We start from the raw sequence: 21,933 nt of genomic DNA, 5'->3' as shown, positions 1-21,933 counted from the left end.
AAATCGGAGGATTTTGATGCCATCATGAGAAGACGCGAAGGGGGATCAACAGCGATGTTTGTTCCTATCTGAAGTAGTATCCGTAGTCTTCTGGGCTTCGTCTTATTGCACCTCTATTTCTCATGTTGAAAGTACAGCTTGCAAAGTATCACCGTCTGTCTTACTGTTAGCTCAGATTTCTCATTGATACGATCGTACGAATCATCGAGTGTTTAAGTCTATTGCGTAGGATCCGTAGTTGTTGTACTTCAAAAAAATGACTCTCTAATGTGTCCATAAGTGCTTTTTTCTTGACTGAGGGCAGAAATGCATACACCTTCATCCTTTCTTGATCCTTCAAGCCGAAGCTATACAGCTGAGAAACCATGATCATTATGTCTAAATATGAATGATGCCTTCCCTCTTGTATCCTAGCCGTTGAAAGCCTCTGTTCCCTATGAATCATGTAGAGCTTTGATACTATATAGAACTACTCAGTCTCGTAGACATGTATAAATCACAAGTGCAGATACAGAACCTTCAAATGAATGAGTTTAATAATTATCGAGATAGTCATGCATACTTCAAGATAACATACCGTTTGTTCATTAAATTGATACCGTGGCAGATCTTCTAAGGGTAGGATGGCTTAAAATGTTGTTTAAGAGGGTGCGGAGGGGTTAGGTCGAGTGGCCGCTAGTTGGCATTGTATGATACCTTATTCAACGCGATCACATCTATGGTGGCATGGTGGTAATGTTGTGTGACCAGCTGAAACGTACAGTGGGCTTAAATGTTGACTACGCGAGTCCATTGTTGATAATGTTCAACACTTGTCGGGCAAAGTTACGTGAACGGCCAGCCTATTATGTAGTATTATAATTAACATCAATCATGGTAGGATAAAAGTAGCTATTTTTATTTGATTCATCCACAATTACTTGGATAGCTAGAGTGAAGGACTAAGTACAAGGTAGGGCATGCCCACTTTTGACTTTCCACTAAACCTGAATATGTTTGGCTCTCCATAGAAGTAGTGCTGTGGGCGTCTGCGCAACGGCAAAACCACACAACACATACATTTGTAGATTATAACCATGTGCAAGGATACTTTTGATCTTCTCCTTGGATGGCTCATCGATTAAATCTAATAGTTGTGCAGGTGCAATCGGCGAGCCACTGACATGTGTCATCTGTTGGATCTCTTCTGTTCTCGATCGAGTATGGCTATTGAAAACGGAAGTCGCAATTGCAAGCACAATTGCTCCTCCCATAACTCTCAACTGTGAGACTGCTGCCATTCCTACAGCTATTTATGCTATCAATTACAAGTAGTAGAAAGTTGATTGCAGAACTTACCTTTGTCCTTATAGTTCACCACGAATGGTACAATTAATAGCAATGTAGAGATATTGATGCCGCAACCAAAACCAGCAATAACTTGATATCCGTAGGCACGGGACGATATCTGTGACTCCGTCGGTAAAGATGCAAGTAGTGCGAAACCAACTGTCTGCAGCACTGCTGCAACAATCACAGTATAGACTCCTGGCGTTTTGAGCCGTTTGGACCACATTGAGGACAATGCAGAGCCAACAGGCGCGGCGAATGTGAATGGCATTGTCTGAATGCCGGCCCGAAGAGCTGATGATCCATGTACTATCTGATATCTCTGCGGCAGCTGGAAGATGGCTACAAACCAAGGGCCCCCAAGAAAAACGGCGTTGCTGTGTACCTCAGTGACTGACATGTTTTCGCCCAAGCGAGTGACTTACAGTAATAAACTGAGCATTGCTCGATTGACCATGAATCGCCACGGAAGAACAGGCTGAACATAGACACCTTTGATCGTAATATACCATTCCCATATCAAGAGTAAAGTCCACAAGACGCCAGAGACTGCGAGAAGGGTGATAACATAAGCCGATTTCCAAGGGTACCGCGACCCAGCCTCCTCGAAGGCTGCTGTAAGAGACAAAGATGCTAGAAGAAGTAGAAATGCTCCAAGAAAATCAACCCGTCTCATGGTCTCTTTTGAAAGAAGTTCTCGGGCAGTTTTACGTGGACGGCTTGCATTACCGTGAAAGGGAAAATTACTTGGGAGAGCAAAGATTGCCAATGCTAAAGCGGGAGCAGCAGCTGGCACACTACCGGTCATTAGTATTATACTGTCTAATTGTGATCAGAAACGAACTTGATGAGAAAGATCCATCGCCACGATGCTCGAGAGCTGATAGCACCACCAAGAATTGGTCCACAGAGAAGTGAGAGCGCATAGACTGTGCTGAGGTTTGCGACGTATTTGGAATACGTTTCGGGCGGTACAAGCTCTGTCATCATCGCAGTCGCAAGAGAGAAACAACCGGCACCACCGATGCCTTGGAACGCACGGAAAATTATTCTTGAGGGATTAGCTTTTGCAAATCTGGTAGCAAAGCAACAACTAACAATTGCGCCAATGACTGAGCAGCGCCGCATCCGGCAGAGAAGATGATGAAAAGTGATATGGATAAACTTAGCAGAAGCTTCCGACCAAAGATATCACTTAGTTTTGCGAGTATAACAAGCACTCCTACGTAACCCAATAGGTAGCTTGAGATAACCCATTCAATCTTGTCAAATTGACCTAAATCGTTGGTAATCGCTACCAAGGAAGTAGTCACTATTGGTATCTCAAGGTTGGTGAGAAAAAGTGATAAAGCAAGCCTGATCATCGTAAGTACCAATCTTGGTGCTGACAGGACGCAACAGACGCAGTGATTACTAGCCAAAATCGTACGCCTGTTAGGTATACAATCTCGTCTACCTCGTTAGAGATAGTAGCACTGCCTTCAAATTCCGAGACGGTATGTGCAAGTGTTGCCCTATCAGAGGGAATTTCGGCCGACCTGATCAAGTTTTCTGAAGTGACCTCGACCATAATTGCCTCTAATCTCTGCGTATCTTCAAATTTTAGAAAAACGAAGCTGTAAGTAAGATTCTTTCTATGCAAGAGTCAGTAAGATTCCAATTAGCAATCTAGTTGACTTTTCGTTAGCTTATATGCATATTTTCCCGGATAATTTCCTGCGTAAGATTGGGTTGTGTCTGAGTGGCACGTCGCCTCCAAACTTGATATATTTTCCAGGACGTACTACGCCGCAAGAATGTAGACTGAAATCGCTTCCGATGATGCTGGTCATGATTCAGAGCGTAGTCATCAAGAAGGCGTCAAGAGCTCCTCGATTAAATACATACTTTAGAGGTAGCTGCATCTTTTTCAAGCAGATGTCTCCCAGTATAAAAGAACCTGAACTTGTGATGCTGCCTCAAGATACGGTCGGTCAGCCGGCAACGAGCGTAGCCATCATCTTGCGAAGGACTGCATATGGCACAGTAGTCTTTGGGCTAGGTGCGTTCTAGCATAGGCCTATGAGATGCGCAAGACCTTACGGTTGTTGATTTTACGAGCCCGACATTAAATTACGCTATCGGAAGCCTTGTGGCATAGCAAGATGAAGAGGGGTTGATGCATCTAACTTTTTCCGCTCTTGCAACTATAAGATGTAGTAATCTCGTACGGTTTGTTCACGCGATATCATCACTGGTACAGTCCTGTGTCCCTTCAAGCTACCCGAAGTCTACGATAGAGAAAATGCAGACTATACGTATGGTCTTCAGTCTTTTAGTTCCTTTATGCAAATGGACTGTTTCTGTGTTTTTGATAAGGGTTCGTATCATCTACCAGGGACAGAGTTGTTGCTAACTGTATATAGTGTATTTTGGTATATTCATATCGATTGCTCCTGCATCCTCTGCACAAGTACCCGGGCCCTTTCGTCGCCAAATTTACAGACCTTTATGGTGTTTATCACGCCGCGAAACTCCAGCTCCATTTGACTACGTATAGTGATCACCAAAGATATGGATCAGTCATCCGTCAAGGACCAAATAAACTTGTCTTCGCTTCTGCAAAAGCAATGCATGGTATTCCTATCCTGCCAACTGAGTACTTGAACTGGCTGATGTTCATAGACATACTTCAGAATGACAGACTTCCCAAATCGAGGGCATATCTCGTAACACAAGCAAGCCCGACAGTGTTTAATCTTTTCAACGTCATCGATAAACGCCAGCATCGCACAAAGCGTCGCATTATTGGACAAGGCCTGAACGAACGGGCAATGCGACGATTCGAGCCTGTCATGGCAGAGCACATCGAAACTTTCCTGGATCAACTTGGGAAAGCCTCAGACACCAACGAAAAACTAAACATGACTCAAAGGTGTTGCTGGCTCGGCCTTGACATCAGTGGTGAAATTGGTTTTGGACACAGCTTTGAATTACAGACGAACGAAAAGAATCGTTGGATGCCCGGAGGTATCTCAACTTCTAATCGCAGGCTCAATGTGTATTTACAGTCCCCTGTCTTGAAAGATATTGGCTGGGAGAGGTTGTTCCTCCCAATCATTTTACCGAAGGTAATGCGATTCCATTATATGGTCCGAGATATGATTCGCGCTCGCCTTAAAGAGGATACACACTCAAGACCCGACCTCCTCTCGGCCATTCACGACTTCAAAGACCCAGAGACAGGGTCAATAATGAGTAGACGAGAGCTTTGGTCCGAGTCGACCTTTCTCATACCAGCTGCAGGTGATACAACAGCTTCACTTTTAGCAGCGAGCTTCTTCTATCTTTCGCGATATCCAAAAACGTATGATAGATTAGCTAAAGAGATCCGTGAAAGTTTCTCCAGGGCTGAGGACATTACGAATGGCCCAAAATTGGCGGCTTGCCAATTTCTTCGTGCATTTATCGAGGCAACATTGCGAATTAGCCCGCCGTCAAATACGACACTCTGGCGCGATGTCCCAGCCGATGCCGGAAATACACCAGTTATCGTGGACGGCGATGTAATTCCTACAGGCACACAGATCGGCGTAAACGTCTACTGCATGCATCGCAATCCAATCTACTTTACCAAGCCGAATGTTCACAGCCCAGAGCGATGGATAAGGGAGGAAGCGAACTTAACGGATGAGCAATGGGAACTCCAACTTGAAGCATTTATGCCCTTCTCTCTTGGTGCTCGCAATTGTGCCGGCAAGGCTGTAGTTTATCTTGAAGTTCCTCTTGTCTTGGCTAGGACCCTGTGGCATTTCGACTTCCAGAGAGCAGATACAACAGCCGAACCACAGCATCCTGAATTCGAAATGTGGGATCAAATAGGATCAAGACACGACGGACCATTGTTGCATTTCTATCGCAGAAACGTGCCATTGTAAACGTTTAAATTATAATGCTTGGAATTCTGAAGTGTGTCATGTGTATGTTGGTATCGATTCGTCATTCTCTCCTGTCTAGTGAACGTGACTTGTCCTGCAACACTAAACTTCGCGTCAATGTGACCCTGATGGAAACAAGTTAGCTACAAGAATCATGCACACAAGGAGTTGATGGTATAGATCTGAGAGGTGAATTGTCAATCAACTCGACTTTCCCGAGGTCCGGTGGGTCTCCGGTGGGAATATCTCCCGCCGGCGGGGATACGAAAAGACATGCAGTGATAGCATGACCCAAACCCCACCTTCTATGCTTAAACACTCTTGACCACCAACACACAGTTCTTAGATCCTGATCCCACCATGATTACCTTCAACGACGGCGCTATTGTATACCGCTACGACTCCGAAATAGTTCGACTGGAGCCTTGGGGAGAAAATGCATTCCGTGTCCGCGCAACCAAAATTTCGACTTTCCCATCGGAGAATTGGGCATTGGAGGTCCCTGCAAAGACGCAACCATCGCTGTCGATGAATGACGAGGGGGCAAACATAGTGAATGGGCGAATAAAAGCTACGATCACACATGGTGGCAAGATCACGATTGAGAACCACGAAGGAGTCGTTTTGCTGGAGGAGTACTCGCGCAATCGTCGTGATCCTACAAATCCCAGATGCAGTGCACTTGAGATCGAAGCACGGCAATTCCGCCCGATACTCGGTACGGAATCATTCCATGTGACCATGAGGCTGGAGAGTCTGGACGAGAACGAAAAATTGTTTGGTATGGGACAGTACCAGCAACCGCAGTTAAATTTAAAGGGTCATGATCTTGAGCTTGCACACCGCAATTCTCAAGCCAGTGTTCCTTTCATGCTTTCATCGCGAGGCTATGGATTTCTTTGGAACAATCCTGCAATTGGTCGGGCGGTCCTAGGATCAAATGTCATGACATTCGAGGCAAATTCCACTACAGTTTTAGACTATTGGATCATTGCTGGATCAACGCCGGAAGAGATAGTTCAAGGTTACGCAAGCGCGACTGGAAAGGTTCCCATGATGCCGGAGTTTGGCCTCGGCTTCTGGCAATGTAAACTTCGATACCAGACCCAGGAGGAGTTACTTGAAGTGGCCAGAGAATACAGGAAGAGAAATTTGCCAATTGATTTGATTGTTATTGATTTCTTCCATTGGCCATTGCAGGGAGAGTGGAAATTTGATCCAACCTACTGGCCCGATCCAGGTAAGACTACGCTTATGAAACTTCCCACCTAGCCAGTCAATCGAGTTGGACTAAATCATTCGTTAGATGCCATGGTCAAAGAGCTGCAAGACCTCAAAATCGAGCTCATGGTGTCAGTTTGGCCCACGGTAGATAAACGATCGGAGAACTACCAAGAGATGCTTGAAGGTGGACATTTGATTCGTGTTGACCGTGGCATACGCACTGCGATGGATTTTGAAGGCGACACTGTTCATTTCGATGCAACAAATCCAGAAACACGCAAATACGTATGGGAGAAATGCAGAGAAAATTATTTCAAGAAAGGAATCAAGGTGTTCTGGCTTGACGAGGCTGAGCCCGAGTACACTGCCTACGACTTTGAGAATTACAGATACCATCTAGGTTCCAATAACACTATCGGAAACATCTACCCACGGGACTATGCACGAGGATTCTTCGAAGGGATGAAAGAAGAGATGGGCCATGGAAATATCGTGAATCTTTTGAGATGTGCTTGGGCTGGTAGCCAGAAATATGGTGCACTTGTATGGAGCGGCGATATTGCCTCGTCGTGGTCGAGTTTTCGCAATCAGCTCGCTGCAGGCCTGAACATGGGCATATCAGGTTTACCTTGGTGGACAACTGATATAGGGGGATTTCATGGAGGTGATCCCAATGATCAGGGTTTTCGTGAATTGTTTGTGCGATGGTTCCAATGGGGCACATTCTGCCCTGTTATGCGCCTCCATGGCGACCGCGAACCGCGCCAGCCCATAATATACCCAGGAGCTCCTGGGGGCGCAACCTGTCGATCCGGGGCAGCTAATGAGGTCTGGTCGTATGGAGAAGATGTCTACGAGATTTGCAAAAAGTATCTTCTCATACGCGAAGAATTGCGAGACTACACTCGCGAGCTGATGAAAGAAGCACATGAGAAAGGATCTCCGGTCATACGGCCCCTCTTCTATGAGTTTCCACAGGACAAAATCTGTTGGAGCAAGAACGAGCAATACATGTACGGCAGTAAATACCTTTGCTGTCCTGTCATGGCTGCCGGATTGCGGACAATAGACGTATACTTGCCCCACTTGCCGGACGCGCAGTTGTGGAGTTCTTGGGAGGGAGGAAAGACGTTTAACGGTGGCCAGCATGTGCAAGTGAATTGCCCATTAGAAACAATGCCTGTATTTGTTAAGCAAGGGTGAGCTTAGCTTTACCAGAATGAACTATCCAGTGTGAACATACCTCAAATTGACATGCCATTTCTAGATCACTTAGACATATAAATAGTAAAGCTCTTCCTCGTTACAATTTGAATGTGTAAGTTCCTTTGCACATGAAAGCTGCGATAGGAGATATTGAGCAACATCAGAGCATTAAGGAAATGCGAGGTACAAATTATGAACTTGCGCATGATTGTTGGTTCGGCAACGAAGACTTTGAGAGATACGATTAATCTGTTCTGTCAAATAACAAGGATGTCCTATTTAGTAGATATTTGTGCAGTCATTGAACACTAGAGATAAATAAATGTTTCTACATATGTCTTGTAAACCCTGTAAGTTCATGCTGAGAATGTATTCTGTCCACATGAATGATGTGCATCTCATCGGCATTTACAAACCAACATTCGCGCAGGCAAGTAACCTTCATAGCAACAACCGAAAGTTATGTTTGACGGACCATAGTCAAATGGTACGCAGTAACTTATTGGAGGTTTCACGAGCGCAAGATACGATCCGGATCCACTCAGTGTATCTGGCCATGAGCCTTACAACCTGATTGTTTCAGCTTGATAGAGATTTGCAATAGCAAGGTTAGATGTAATTGCAACATTGCAGTAAAGAAACTGCGCCACCGGCTCAAGCTTATGAGTCCTTGGCAGTCATCATCTGAAGGATGATATTGAATGTAATATAGAATCCAGCATCCGGAATATCGAAATCTTCCAGGGTGTCTCGGATGTTATATTTCGAAGGTCTGAGGACAATAGAGGTATGCGATCAGTGAAACCCGGGTGACACGGTATCACTTATACAGTGGCCATATCCGTTAGAGTTGAAAACCTTAGTCATATGTAGGGTCAACACTTTAATAAATTTCGTCGCGATTCAATACTGATCATCAACTCTTGACTGATTGCTCAAGGGGATGTGACTGCTGTGCCGCATAATCAGGTCGGAAGTAACGGAAAGCCGCCACCCCAATAACCCTGAACAGATAAATGCTGCTGTTAACTGTGCTTGTAAACAACTATATACATGCAGTACGACTTGTACGTGGAACGTCGTTGTTGTTACCGAAAATTTCATCCCGGTTCTGATTCGCAAACCTCTTCCATTATGGGTGCAGAGGTAAGCTCAGGGCTTATCATGCTCTTTCTCGCTATCGTGTACTTTGTTTGACGCCAACGGCACAGGGGTGCTGTTGCGCACAACTATAAAACATCAATACCAGTGAAGCATCAACCGATGGAGCCGCTCACTGGATTAGACTTCTAGGTGAGAATCCATACGGACATACCTTCCCTCTATCGTCTCCATTGACGATATGGTAAAAAGTTCCAGGTTGGCACCTTCGTAAGCTACCCCGCCGTGGTTAGCATCGCGACAGAGAACCTCAAAGTCATCAACACATCCAAAGTCTTCGGGGTGGAACCCATGCGACTAGCTGGAATGGAGACCTTTTGCGGCCGCGGCTTCATCACAACTGACGGCGAGACCTGGAAGCGATCCCGAAGGCTGCTCAAGCTTCGTTCGAGCGAAGCAATCTGCAGGACCTGAGCATACTATCCCGTGAGGTTGATAGTTTTCTGGAGAGGTTGCCGAAGGATGGGTCAACGATAGATTTGCAACCTATGCTTTACGTCATGGTAAGAAGTCTTGATCCCATGATATTCCTCACGCTAACACAAGGTATCATTCAGTTTTCAAATTCGGCCTTGTCTTTTATCCTCGGTCCACATCCATTCGAGGTGTCCGCTTCCGCCCCTCTCACCCCGGATGAATTCGTCAGGTCGTTTCATGATGGTCTTCTCTACAGTATGTTTCGTACAGTGCTCGGGAGAGTATGGAACATTCTTCCACAAGCCAAATATATCAACGCCTGCGTAAGGACACATGAATTTATAGATTACTATGTGGAGAAAATGTTTGATGACAATTTCACGACTGGGGTGATAAACAATGCGGGCTCCAGCATGAGAAATTTGCCGAGTTTGATGCAGGCACTTTCATCACCGACTAATGACCGGGACTACATCCGATATCAGGTCATACAAGGCCTCATGGCAGCTCAGGACACAACTTCAGAGCTATTAACAAATAGTTTGTTTCTCCTAGCACGTCAATCTAAATACTGGGAGCGCCTTCGTACCGAAGTCACCCAGCAAGCCGATGCATTCTTTCAGGTTGACAAATTTACGAAGTCAACTCTAATCAGAAATGTTCTTTTAGAAAGTAATTATACGATTTGAAAATTAACAGTACGGTAGCTAATGATTCATCCAGCGCTCCGTCTGTATCCCATCTTCCCGCTCCTGGGCCGCATAGCCCTCCAAGACACACAACTCCCTGTTGGCGGCGGTTCCGATCAAAATCATCCGGTGTTCATTCCGAAGGGGACGATGGTAATCATTAGCTACTACGCCGTGCATCGCAATAACGCTGTATTTGGGAATGATATTGATGCCTTCAGACCGGATCTGTGGGACAGTATTCGACCGTCCCAATGGGAATTCTATGGGTTTGGCGCAGGATATAGGGCTTGTTTGGGGCAACAGAAGGCAATGATTGAGTCGTCCTATGTGCTTGTTAGGATGGCATACGAGCTCGAGAAAATTCACAGTAGGGATAGTCGAGAGTGGAAGGGGGGGTTGAAGCTGACGTGCAAGAGCGCACACGGATGCAAACTTGCTTTCAACTAATGTTGACGAATAAACAATGAGGATCGAAATTAATGTCTAAGATAGTTTCTCATTACTATGAGTGAAAGAGAATAATCGCGTTATAAATTGGAACGCCTCCAAAATCCGTAGAGTATATCGGGAGGGTAGCGCTGTAGATATCCGATGCATTTGATAGGTAGACGATTGGTGTGAGTGCTCCTCTCCAAATGGTGTTCTAATAACATGTGAAATTTTGCTAAAGAGTGGCTGGATCTTAGCCTTAACCAGCTCTGCCGACTCAGGTGATTGTGGGACCACAATACTTCTCAAGTGAGCAAACACTTGATCATATTATGATGTAAGAATGCAAGATATGCATGTGAAGAGTTGTTCTTAAAGCTACAAGAGAGAGGCTCCTGTTTTAGTAAATCTGACCCCAATCTCCTCACCCCAATCTTCTCCAATTATATCTATGCAATTAGCAGGGACTGTATTGTATCACACTTATCAATTTTTCTGCCTTCCGCCATTGTGAGGAAACGTCTTGCTACGAACGCTCGCCATGAAAGCGCTCACATATCAGGGCGCGAACAATCCGCCACAGCTTTCAGCAGTCCCAGACCCAAAGCTGCAGAATCCTAAGGATGCAATAGTTAGAATGAAATACTCCTCAATCTGCGGCACTGACCTTCATATACTAAAAGGCGATGTACCTACTATTCCCGCAGGCCGAATATTGGGCCATGAAGGCGTCGGCACGATTGCATCTGTTGGCGCTGGGGTACAGTCGTTCAAGGAAGGCGATGATGTGCTGATATCTTGCATTTCTAGCTGCGGGACATGCGACCACTGTAAGAGAGGGATTTATTCTCATTGCGAGACGGGTGGTTGGTGCCTTGGAAATAAGATCGATGGTACGCAAGCAGAATACGTTCGGATACCCAATGCGGAAAACAGTCTGTACAAGGTCTCACCTGGCAAAGACGAAGAAGCATTAGTTATGCTTTCTGATGCATTCCCAACTGGATTCGAATGCGGTGTCCTAAATGGAAAGATTGTACCCGGATCATCTGTGGCAATTGTCGGTGCCGGTCCAGTTGGCCTTACTGCTCTGATCACTGCACAACTGTACTCTCCGAACATAGTTGTCATGATCGATGGCAATGAAAACAGACTTGAGGTAGCCCAAAGGTTTGGAGCTACACACACCGCGAGCCCGTCCAAAGCAGTTGATGTTGTGAATGAAGCTACGTCAGGCAAAGGTTGCGACACTGTGATAGAAGCGGTTGGTATACCGTCTACCTTCTATCAATGCCAGGAACTGGTTGCAATAGGCGGGACTATTGCAAACATTGGCGTCCATGGCGCAAAGGCCTATCTGCATCTTGAAAATCTTTGGGATAGGAATATCAGTAAGTATATTATATTTGCTTGAACTAAGCAAGTGACTTGAGTGTACTAATGCAGCGCAGCTATTACAACGAAGCTAGTAGATACTACGTCAACTTTGATGTTGTTGAGGCTATTAGCTAGGGGGAAATTACCAGCCATGGATCTAATTACGCATCGATTTAGATTCGATGATGTAGTAGAGGCATATGCAACAGTCGAAAAAGCTTCTGAAGCAAAAGTGGTGAAGATACTTATTGAGATGTAAAACAAAGGGAGAGGGAGGAATAAGAACCCCAACACTCTCAGTCTACTAGGTAATAGCTGATTTGATACAGAGAGGTGTGCTTTAATGTCTAATAGCCCAGTTGTTACTTGTTCGTTAGTTATAATCACTACCAAATATTTCGAATTTAGTACTATAAGTTATCTCGAGGCAACTTAAACTTACCTTCCTGATATTGTAATCCTGCTCTTTCACAAGCTATATCGATAATCTACCTACTAGTTGGCCGAATCCTTTTACCATTCAACGACACATCTGCAGGGTACAACTATGCCAGTGCATTCCCTACTGAGTTGACCTTATTGCTAATATGTATTGCTGCATAGTTACTTATTGTATTGTACGTCTTCTTCCTCACTAAGGATGTTAATCATGAATCTAAGAGACTACTTCATATACATTCAATAGCTTCATCCTGCCGTTGCAGAATTTGCAACTAGTGCTGCAAGCTCGTTTATGATGTGGTAATCTGTTGCTGTTCTCCAAGCATTCAGTCAATGAAACCAATGGCTGTGCAAAGGTCTCGGTATAGGGATGTTACCTGATATTGTCAAGACACCTTTTCACATGTAAAGATTGGCTAGGCTTGAGAGTAAGACATGTATTCCTGACATACCTTGAGACTGGTTAGTATAGTTTTGTTTAGATTTAATTACTCCTGCGCTGCGAAACCGATTTTTTGCTTCAATATAGTAAACATGTCCTTGTATTTTTATTACTAGCAAATTGTGCTTTTATTAGGCTGTTATCCGGATCCTAATGTCTACTGTATGTTACTATCAACTCTCTTCTTTATCTCACTTGCTGAATACTGCAATCTCTGTTTATCAAAAGATCCCAAGGATACTGCTAATGTACTCTCAATTCCAGACCTCCCAAGTACAGCAGGCATACTCAAAGCACAACCGAGGTTTTCCTGCATGTAACTAACTGGGTATACCTGTCGCCGATCCAAAAGAATAGAAGTGCATATAGTAGAGACGGCAGACGCTATACCATAGGCAATAGCACCCTTCTCCTCAATAATCTGCTCTCCTTTGCGTCTGCAATCCTGGGTAATCTTGTCCCTGTCTATTGGATCAGAAGGTGACAGTTCATTAATCGACACACCCCCAACGTTAACTAGGTGCCACGGGACAAATTGAGATTCACCGTGTTTGCCTAATACCATAGCATCGACTGAGCTTGCAGCCACCTGAACAGCATAAGTATTTGCCTTCGTTGGATGAACAGGACAATTACTGACTCCAAATTGGTTGGCTAGCAGCCCCCTTAGCCGAATAGATTCAAGGAAAGTACCCGTACCAATTACCTGGGTAGGCGGAAGGTGCGAAAGCCGTTGTGCTATTGTTGTCAAAGTATCTACAGGATGGGATACGACGAGTAGGATTGCATTCTGCTTGAATGGATTTATTGCTTCGATGACGTTGTGCAGCGTCGCAGCGCTTCGGTCCCTGTATTGCAAGGTCGTTTCTCCTATACCTCTTTTTGCTGCTGCTGCAAAGATAACGATATCTGCTTGTGAAGCTTCTCTATACGTTGCGGCTTCGATGCGAGTCCCGTTCTGTTCCTTGAAGGCTGAGTCGCTGAGATCTTTTACTTGGCCGTCCAGATGTGAAGATCTGTTATCGACCAGGAGTAGTTTGGCACAGACATTATTGAGAATCAGAGCGTAGGCTGCTGCTGCACCAACCTCACCAACGCCAATGATTGCAATTGTCAGAGTCATTGAAGACAATATTTGGTGGTGAGTTCGTTAGGTGCTAGACTCTGGGAAAAGCTCTCGGTTGTTTGATTGTTGATTTGGCGTTTGAAAGAAGGGTGATAAAGGTGTATTTCGACTATTGATGAGTATGAGGCAATTCAAGGTGCCTTTGATTGAAGGTTCGAGTGTTATGCTTGACCATCTCTAGTTTATACGGTGCTGGCATTGCTCCACAACCTCACATGAACCAAGGAACAACCTCTTTACAAAGTAGCCCATCGGGAAGCACCGCATCTGGCCCTACAATCTTTGGATTAATGAAGTCTAGATCACGGCCGAGTGCATACATTAATCAAGCAATGCCCGATTTGAAGCAACTTGTTCTGTCATAACGGGAGCGCTAACGTCATGGCATGCCAGAGTCATGGTACCCCAAACCCCGCATCGTTCTTTCTTCTGGCCTAGATCCCCGCAACGTAGGTTCTAAAAGAAAACCCTTCCATAATAACGGGAGAGCTAATTGGATGCCACGCAAGATAGATGAGACTAAACGTACAGTACCCCATATCATCACGCCATCTGCATTGATATCATGATACTCGTACCATTTTTGTGATATTTGATCAGCTATCTGATCAATATCATGCAGTAAAGACGTTGTTGTAAAGGTGGGCTATTATAGTTTCCCAAATAGACGGACAAAGTTTTCCAAGTGACTGAGATTCTTCTCAAGTTTGGACGTTCTCGGGCTATAACTATGGCTCTGCAAACTCGGAGCCAATCTTGAATGTAAGTTAATTGCGACTATTATTAACAATTTCCTCTTGTGTATCTCTTTTGTTTTGCGTACTTCGAACAACATGACAACTATTCATAGTAACCAGAGGCCTTCAAACAAATACACGCCTCTAGTCTATGAATTCGAGAAGATTTCCCGCAATGATGTTAACATCGTCGGCGGAAAAAATGCTTCACTGGGCGAGATGATTCGCGAGTTAGGAAATGAAGGAGTGGCTGTTCCCCCTGGATTTGCGACCACGTCCCAGTGCTACTGGGAGTTTTTACACTACAACAACATCAACGAGAGACTCGAGGAGTTAATCCGGGACTGGCAAGCACGGAAGATTAGTCTTGCAGAAACCGGCAGGTGTGCCCGAGACCTATTCCTCAAAGCAGAGTGGCCAAAAGAAGCAAAAGAGACCATCAGTTCGGCCTATGATTCGCTATCGAAGAAAGTCGGAATTGTGTCGGTAGACGTTGCCGTACGCTCTAGTGCAACCGCCGAGGATTTTCCTGAGGCAAGTTTCGCTGGCCAACAAGACACTTTCTTGAACATTTCGGGGAAGTCAGCCTTATTTCAGGCTTGCCAAAGATGCTATGCATCCCTATTTACCGATAGAGCAATATCTTATCGACAAACTAGAGGATTTGACCAGTTGAAGGTTGCGCTATCCATCGGGGTTCAACAGATGGTCCGCTCCGATCTCAGTGGCTCAGGCGTCATGTTTTCCATCGACACCGAAAGTGGGTTTGAAAAGATCGTCTTAATAAATGCAGCTTGGGGTCTTGGAGAGAATGTTGTACAAGGGGCTGTAAATCCAGACGAGTATCAAATTTCCAAACCTTTTCTTAACGAGACTGGCTTGATTCCGATCATCGAGAAGAGGCTCGGCGGGAAGGAGAGAAAGATGGTGTATAGCGAAGGGGAGTCAGCAACGAGGAATGTGCCTACTTCGAGATCAGAGCAAGATGTTCTAGTTCTTGACGATGTTGAGATTATTCAGCTCGGTCGATGGGCATGCACGGTTGAACGCCATTATGGATACCCGGTGGATATGGAATGGGCGAAAGATGGTATCACTAATCAACTTTTTATTGTGCTAGCTCGTCCAGAGACTGTGCACTCGGTACGAAGAGTAGGGGAATTCCATGAATATTCAGTAAAAGCCAAGGGCAAGACGTTGGCAACTGGCTGCTCAGTAGGCAATGCAGCTGTGGCAGGACGCGTATGCATGATAGGATCCCCTACAGATATTGACACATTCATCGAAGGATCGATCCTAGTGACCGAAACAACTGATCCTGACTGGGTTCCGATAATGAAGAAAGCACTAGCCATCGTGACAGATCACGGAGGTCGAACTTCACATGCTGCCATCGTCAGTCGAGAGCTTGGAATCACTGCTGTTGTTGGCACGAGTAACGCTACCTACGTTTTGCACACGGGCAAAGACATCACCGTTTCCTGCGCCGAGGGAGAGACGGGGTATGTCTACGAAGGCATAGCTGATATCACTTCGGAGTCCATTGACGTTTCAAAACTTCCTGCGACAAGTACAAGGGTTATGCTCAACTTAGCAGACCCAAGCGCAGCGAATCGCTGGTGGCGCTTACCTTGCGATGGTATCGGCCTAGCACGAATGGAGTTTGTTTGGAACAACCACGTTCGCATCCACCCAATGGCGCTTCTGCACCCTGATCGGATAACCGACGAGGCTACTCAGCAGAAAATCAACAAACTTACCACAGGTTATGAAGACAAATCGCAGTACTTCGTGGACAAGTTAGCCCTTGGCCTTGCTCGCCTGTGTGCCTTGGTATATCCGAAACCAGCTATTATTCGATTATCAGATTTTAAAACCAACGAGTATGCAAATCTCATCGGCGGAAGTTCATTTGAGCCGAAGGAAGAGAATCCAATGATTGGGTGGCGTGGAGCTTCTCGATATTATTCTTCGGCATACAAAGACGGCTTCTCCCTGGAATGCAGAGCCATCAAGCGATTGCGGTATGAGATAGGTTTCATGAACGCAGTGGTCATGGTTCCGTTCTGCCGTACTATCCAAGAGGCGATCAAGGTTCAGAACGAGCTCTCTCGACACGGGCTACGACGAGGAGCGGATGATTTGCAGATTTACGTGATGTGTGAGATTCCATCCAACGTAATACTGGCACAGGAATTCGCGAATCATTTTGATGGGTTCTCAATTGGTTCTAATGATCTTACACAGCTGGTTCTTGGTATCGATCGCGACTCAGGAGAGCTTTCGTCTCTGTTTTCCGAAAAAGACGATGCAGTCAAGTGGATGATTGCAGAGGCGATAGCAAAAGCACACAAGGCGAAGCGAAAGATTGGACTTTGTGGACAAGCACCTAGTAATGATCCGTCATTTGCATCCTTTCTTGTGAAATGCGGCATCGATTCAATCTCTGTTACTCCAAGCAGCTTTATTGCAGTCAAATTGAACATTGCTGACGCGGAACATGAAAATAGGGAAACTCTTTTCCGTATGTAGGAGATATTGTTTACCCATTGCAGTAATAGTACAACTTGTCTGGATTGTATCAGAAGGCTTATATGGTCCTCGTATTTGTCAAGATTGCCTCCCTACAGTTAATCTTCGACAACAATATAGCGCCGCAATCCAGAGCGCTGCTCATGTTTTATCACGGGTCGGGTTTGCAGAACGTGATAAAGTGGCCTCTCAACAAGCTGTGTGTTCCCTATTTGCAAGCGAAGCAGATCAGGGACGTTTTAGATTCCAACCATAGGGTATCTCCTTGGATAATCCTTGTTCATCGTCGAAAATACCGCCTCCATGTTTCCGCTCTACAGAGCCGTCGTTCATATCGTATAATTCTAGGTCTAGCTCGTATGCTCTTTTAGTTGAGGTAGTCCTTGCCTCATTCATTGCAGCCTTCAGGCCAGTACGGACGCAAGGAGGCTAATATAAAATGAAGGTTCTGTTGGGCCGTTCGGGTCATGCAAGTACACTTGACAACGGAGATATTTCCGTCAGCCATTATCAAGATAGGATTCCAGTGTATTGGTGGGCTATTTGTTGATGGACAAATCCTATTCTATCTTCCAGTGAAACTATAAATTTACACAGATTGCGTTACTCCAGCGCAGGCACTGCTTTCACATGTTTACAGTATAATTGCTTTCATGATGGTGCTACTTGTATAAGATGATCGTATGAGCATGTGCCCTAGTCTGCACGATCTAGAAGGTACTAAGATGCTATTGGGCGGCCAGGGCATTAGGTCATATTCTCGACAAGAGTCTTACAACTTTAACATCTGCATATCACATGAGAACATAGTTGTAGAGTCATGGCGTGATCTTGAGATACTGTACAAGAAAACGAACAAACTTATAACAGAAGAAATCAGCGTATATTTTGTTGCAATCAGACTAACTTTCATATCAATTGTAAAAATACAAAGCAATTTACACGTATTACAATACTATGGCGACTTTAAATTTTGCAGATCCTGTAATAGCCCAACCAAGGAGCCAAATGACTAAAAAAGCAAAAGTCATCCTTGGAATCGTAATAGGATGCTGCATATTCTTCTTCTTCCTTATGTAAGTCTTATAGAGCGCCCCAGTATGAGCCAGGCTTAGCAATTCTTAGAATTCTCAGCTGCTGCATTATGGATAGAAAAAGGCCAAATGTAGTAGAAAATATACCGAAGCGGTCGGATTGTATTAACCAGAGGCTTCCACCAATGCTTTTTAAGGAATGGCACAAATTGGGCGAGGCAGATCCATTGAACCAGCAACAAGTTAGCAAAGCAGAGCATGTTTGGTATGTCCTAGACTTGACAAGCTTCATAAGAATCGCCTCTAACTTAATTAAAGTGTTATCTGTCTTGAGGTGTTGGAGGAACAAGACTCTATCCGAGTGTTGAACTGTCAACACATATATCATAGGCAGTGTTTTGACCAGTGGTTCACTACTACATTGCATGACTTTTGCCCCTTATGTCACCAACCTGTGTTACCTAGAGAGAGTAATACGATAGCACAGGGGTGTTAATGGATTTGAAAAAATAAATGATCGAAATTCTACAAAGCATTCCTTTCGATAACCAGGATTTACGTGACTTGCAAGTAATTAACTCAATTTTCTGGCAACGCACTTTTCTCTGCAAAAGTCAAGCCTTAAAATGCTACTTTGAACTGACTTCACAAAATCAGTCAAATATCCAACGAAATCCAACGAATCGAGTTATGGAGAAGCCAGGAGAACAAGAAAAAGTTGAATGAGTTCCAGAAGCTTGATGGGTGACTGCAACTAATTATTTTTCTGAGCCATAATTGCTCATTTGAACCCATTTGTAGTCCGGCGCCATTAGACGTACGTTCGTCCGCCTGTGCCCCTGTCAATGCCTTCTAAGTATCGTCGGCAAAACAAGGGATTGTACCCAGCAGCTTCCGATCACTTTATCCGGAGATATACTCAGGGATCCTTGATTCTGTACCGACATTGCAAGCAAAATAACAGTTAGGTTTAGCTTGTTGCAATAGATAGGGTCTGGCAATGGAGATCGTATATCTAATACTCTACCTTTAAAATTCTGACAAGAAAACGGATCTACTGTACATGCGGACATGGAGTCTTCTGCATGTCAACATGGCAGGTCATGCGAGAACCCCGCAATCTCCTTCAACAGCTGATGATTTTCTTGACGTCATCCCCAGATTCAACAAAGGTCTTTCTCTGCTGGTGTCCGATTGGTGCAATCGAAGATGGCTGAGATTAACCTCATTTACTGCATGAGCAATAGAGTATGCATACAAAACGTCAATACTAAGTGTTACAACACCAGAACCTATGAGGATGGAGGAAGACAAAAGGAGCTTGGGAGAAAGGTAAGAATTCCGTTCTTGGAGCACGGTCTCAGCCTTGCAAACCGAATTTTGAAGCAACCTTTAGGAGGCTACATATTGTTTAGCTAATTATAGAATTTTCATAGCCAAGCTGGAAATCCCTCTGCCTGAGCCAATGTGTCTAATGCATGGTAATCCTTTCTTCAAGTTCGATTGCATACAATCCTTATCGCTGTAACTTTGATGAAATGTGGATGTAGGTCCTTCAACAATGATAAATGTTGTCGAAGACACTCAACTACATTCCTATTCCATTCTCACTTGTAGGATAGTTGGTCATAACACGGACCTCTTCTCTGCTCGCATGAATAAGAGACTCAACCCTATCGATTTGGAGTCTGAACATGTTGTTCAAGCCGCAATGTGGCATCGACCATCTGTGATACAATATTAGAAATAACAAACAGAAAAACAAATCCATGGTTACCGCTCACTGCATGAGTATTATAGATCTGACCAATCCCGAGCCAAACTCGGATCTACCACAACAGGCTGGCCCCAATGTGGCTTTTTGGCTGTCCCGTTTAAAGCATGCACCTAATGTATTGCCCTCTTCTTGTTGGCCAACACTTTGAATCTAGATAAGGTCTTAGGTAGTCTATATTTACTGTGAGACTTGGAAGTCTGACTCAGAATACTGGTCTGCTAACATAAATATCTCGGTGCATTCCTTTGGAATTGTCAGTTGCGATATTGGATCTCAGCCTTGTCGTTTTAAGCAGACGAGATGACACAATCCGAGACTTTCCTCTCGAAAGCGCTTGCGACTATTATCACGGATGCTAGCCGTCGTTGCTATATAATTATCAGTGTCATTTTCTCATTGCCCGTTGCCGCTGGAGTACCTACACCGGGGTATCCACATCTAGATTCGCCAAACCCTAACTACAATGACTTCGCTCTGGAGCCCTCCACCAATGCTACGGTTCTCGCCGACTCGACGTACTTCCAGCCTGGGAACATGAAATTCCAGCAATGGGCGGGCCGTGCACAAAGGATACGCGACGTGAAAACTCCAGAATACTGTGCGGGGAACCTATCGGTGGCATTGGAAGAAGTTGGTGCAGCATATCAAGCAAGCGCAAACGGTTCGACGACTCTACTAACCCTGCTTCCTACCGTAGGCGCACTTGTAGGACCACCAGCAAGAGAGCTTTGGGTATTGTACAAGCTTGTTCCACTAGCTGGATTCTTTTCTAGTGTTCTTGCACTTGGTGGAAATATCGTACCTCATCAAGTCAGCGAATATGCTAGTCTGGAAGACTTTTCATACACCGGTATGCCGAACGCAAACACCGTCGATGGAATGTTACAGCGCAGGCCGAGTGATCGAAAATGGTCAGATCAGTCAGACTTGGATCTGCAGCAGGTCGCTGGACACTTTGCGGAACAGGTCTATGCTAGAGCTATGGATTCAAGAGGTTCGGTAAAGACGTTGAAAGTCGCCTTCGGTATCTTTGGGCTCATGGCATGTATGGCCTCAATTTGTACCGCTTGCTACATTCTTTCTGCTGGTAGCATTGTAGTATGGTGGTGTAAAGTAAGTAAACATCACCTTCATGGCGGTCACACACTGAGCCAAACCAGGCGGATAATTGGGCATTTACATGGTATAGCATTACCATCTTTGCATCGGTTCTGGAAAACTTCGCCAATGCGCCCTTCGCCAAAGATTGGGTAATGCGTATTTCTCGCGCACCAGATTTACGAATCGCCTCAGACGCACCATGGGTCATCTCATCAGACAAGCCCGCAATCGAGTCATACACTGATCAATCGTTCCAATCGTCCGAGCCGGCCGAAAACAATACCCATGCAAACATCTCACTGCTAAACAACTTCGATCCGAAACGCTCAGTCATCGACAGCCTTATAAAAGGATACAATACCAAGAGTTGTGTGATTATGGATCGAACTGTACCCTGGTGCGCCTCTAATGATGCATTCTACGTTATCATCAGTCGCGAGGGGGTGCGCAAAGGACGTACAGCACTACGCATCTTTTCGAAATTAGTATCTGTAACTGTATATGTTGTGTCTACTGCACTCTTCGCTAGCTCGACTTTATTACACTTCCAACCAGCTATCCTCGTTACATCACTCGTCCTTTGCGGCGCCATCTTCGGCCGTGTGATAGCGATGTGGATTTCCTCAATCATCATGCGCGACCGCCCAGTGTTGCATCGCATTGTCAAGACGAAGAAAGAGGCCGATATATTCGTTGAGGCAGTATTGAGGAAAGACGGACTTGTGTGTGAAGTTCTCGGACATGTTGTAATCAATGGAAGATGTGTCAAAAGGTCTTGGAGGTTTACTTGGAGTACCGTCTTTGGCATTCTAGCTAAACCCTTCAATGTAAATAGCATTAGTATGGTCTCTTCAGTGTAATTGCAAACGAGATTGATTATTGTTTTGCTTAGGACGAAAGTATTATATTAACATATAGTGATTCAATGGATCTGTAAATATCTCATGTTTTACCAGGAATTGATTGACTGAAGATTCAGATTTGAAGATTC

At 44.9% G+C, this 21,933-nt stretch overlaps 9 protein-coding genes across 9 annotated transcripts; 7 read left to right on the top strand and 2 right to left on the bottom strand.

Annotated features, from left to right (window-relative positions):
- Window positions 1-980: 980 nt before the first annotated feature.
- BU24DRAFT_358556 (MFS multidrug transporter-like protein) lies at window positions 981-2,693 on the bottom strand (the record flags this gene model as incomplete). Its single annotated transcript, XM_033524000.1, has 5 exons — window positions 981-1,288; window positions 1,339-1,706; window positions 1,755-2,126; window positions 2,174-2,380; window positions 2,428-2,693. 5 exons carry the CDS (start codon window positions 2,691-2,693, stop codon window positions 981-983), a joined length of 1,521 nt encoding a protein of 506 aa, XP_033377700.1.
- Window positions 2,694-3,752: 1,059 nt separating this feature from the next.
- BU24DRAFT_357892 (cytochrome P450) lies at window positions 3,753-5,246 on the top strand (the record flags this gene model as incomplete). Its single annotated transcript, XM_033523974.1, has 2 exons — window positions 3,753-3,945; window positions 3,994-5,246. Coding segments are annotated over 2 exons (1,446 nt in total), but the record flags the coding sequence as incomplete, so codon positions are not given.
- Window positions 5,247-5,556: 310 nt separating this feature from the next.
- On the top strand, window positions 5,557-7,765 carry BU24DRAFT_379697 (glycoside hydrolase family 31 protein). The gene is made up of 2 exons (XM_033524701.1): window positions 5,557-6,486; window positions 6,553-7,765. The coding sequence occupies exons 1-2, from the start codon at window positions 5,607-5,609 to the stop codon at window positions 7,671-7,673; spliced, it is 2,001 nt and encodes a 666-aa protein (XP_033377698.1). The 5' UTR covers window positions 5,557-5,606; the 3' UTR covers window positions 7,674-7,765.
- Window positions 7,766-8,810: 1,045 nt separating this feature from the next.
- Window positions 8,811-10,530, top strand: BU24DRAFT_455370 (cytochrome P450; the record flags this gene model as incomplete). Its single annotated transcript, XM_033531368.1, has 4 exons — window positions 8,811-8,822; window positions 9,036-9,047; window positions 9,209-9,926; window positions 9,978-10,530. 4 exons carry the CDS (start codon window positions 8,811-8,813, stop codon window positions 10,391-10,393), a joined length of 1,158 nt encoding a protein of 385 aa, XP_033377697.1. The 3' UTR covers window positions 10,394-10,530.
- Window positions 10,531-10,772: 242 nt separating this feature from the next.
- Window positions 10,773-12,327, top strand: BU24DRAFT_428271 (theronine dehydrogenase). Its single transcript, XM_033529438.1, has 2 exons — window positions 10,773-11,766; window positions 11,827-12,327. Exons 1-2 carry the CDS (start codon window positions 10,917-10,919, stop codon window positions 12,009-12,011), a joined length of 1,035 nt encoding a protein of 344 aa, XP_033377696.1. The 5' UTR covers window positions 10,773-10,916; the 3' UTR covers window positions 12,012-12,327.
- Window positions 12,328-12,792: 465 nt separating this feature from the next.
- Window positions 12,793-13,758, bottom strand: BU24DRAFT_473494 (L-lactate/malate dehydrogenase; the record flags this gene model as incomplete). The annotated part of the gene is made up of 2 exons (XM_033532792.1): window positions 12,793-13,224; window positions 13,276-13,758. The coding sequence occupies 2 exons, from the start codon at window positions 13,756-13,758 to the stop codon at window positions 12,793-12,795; spliced, it is 915 nt and encodes a 304-aa protein (XP_033377695.1).
- Window positions 13,759-14,579: 821 nt separating this feature from the next.
- On the top strand, window positions 14,580-17,030 carry BU24DRAFT_473491 (phosphoenolpyruvate synthase; the record flags this gene model as incomplete). The annotated part of the gene is made up of 1 exon (XM_033532791.1): window positions 14,580-17,030. Exon 1 carries the CDS (start codon window positions 14,595-14,597, stop codon window positions 17,028-17,030), a length of 2,436 nt encoding a protein of 811 aa, XP_033377694.1. The 5' UTR covers window positions 14,580-14,594.
- Window positions 17,031-17,932: 902 nt separating this feature from the next.
- Window positions 17,933-18,593, top strand: BU24DRAFT_73816 (uncharacterized protein). Its single transcript, XM_033534586.1, has 3 exons — window positions 17,933-18,106; window positions 18,156-18,329; window positions 18,383-18,593. The coding sequence occupies exons 1-3, from the start codon at window positions 17,988-17,990 to the stop codon at window positions 18,558-18,560; spliced, it is 471 nt and encodes a 156-aa protein (XP_033377693.1). The 5' UTR covers window positions 17,933-17,987; the 3' UTR covers window positions 18,561-18,593.
- A 1,548-nt stretch (window positions 18,594-20,141) lies between these two features.
- BU24DRAFT_467739 (uncharacterized protein) lies at window positions 20,142-21,802 on the top strand (the record flags this gene model as incomplete). Its single annotated transcript, XM_033532467.1, has 2 exons — window positions 20,142-20,954; window positions 21,002-21,802. The coding sequence occupies 2 exons, from the start codon at window positions 20,142-20,144 to the stop codon at window positions 21,800-21,802; spliced, it is 1,614 nt and encodes a 537-aa protein (XP_033377692.1).
- Between the last annotated feature and the right edge of the window lie 131 nt (window positions 21,803-21,933).

Source organism: Aaosphaeria arxii (genome assembly GCF_010015735.1).
Source record: "Aaosphaeria arxii CBS 175.79 unplaced genomic scaffold BU24scaffold_13, whole genome shotgun sequence".
Lineage (NCBI taxonomy): Eukaryota > Fungi > Ascomycota > Dothideomycetes > Pleosporales > Aaosphaeria > Aaosphaeria arxii.
Note: the sequence above shows the minus strand (reverse complement) of the source record. Positions and strands in the feature narration are given on the sequence as shown.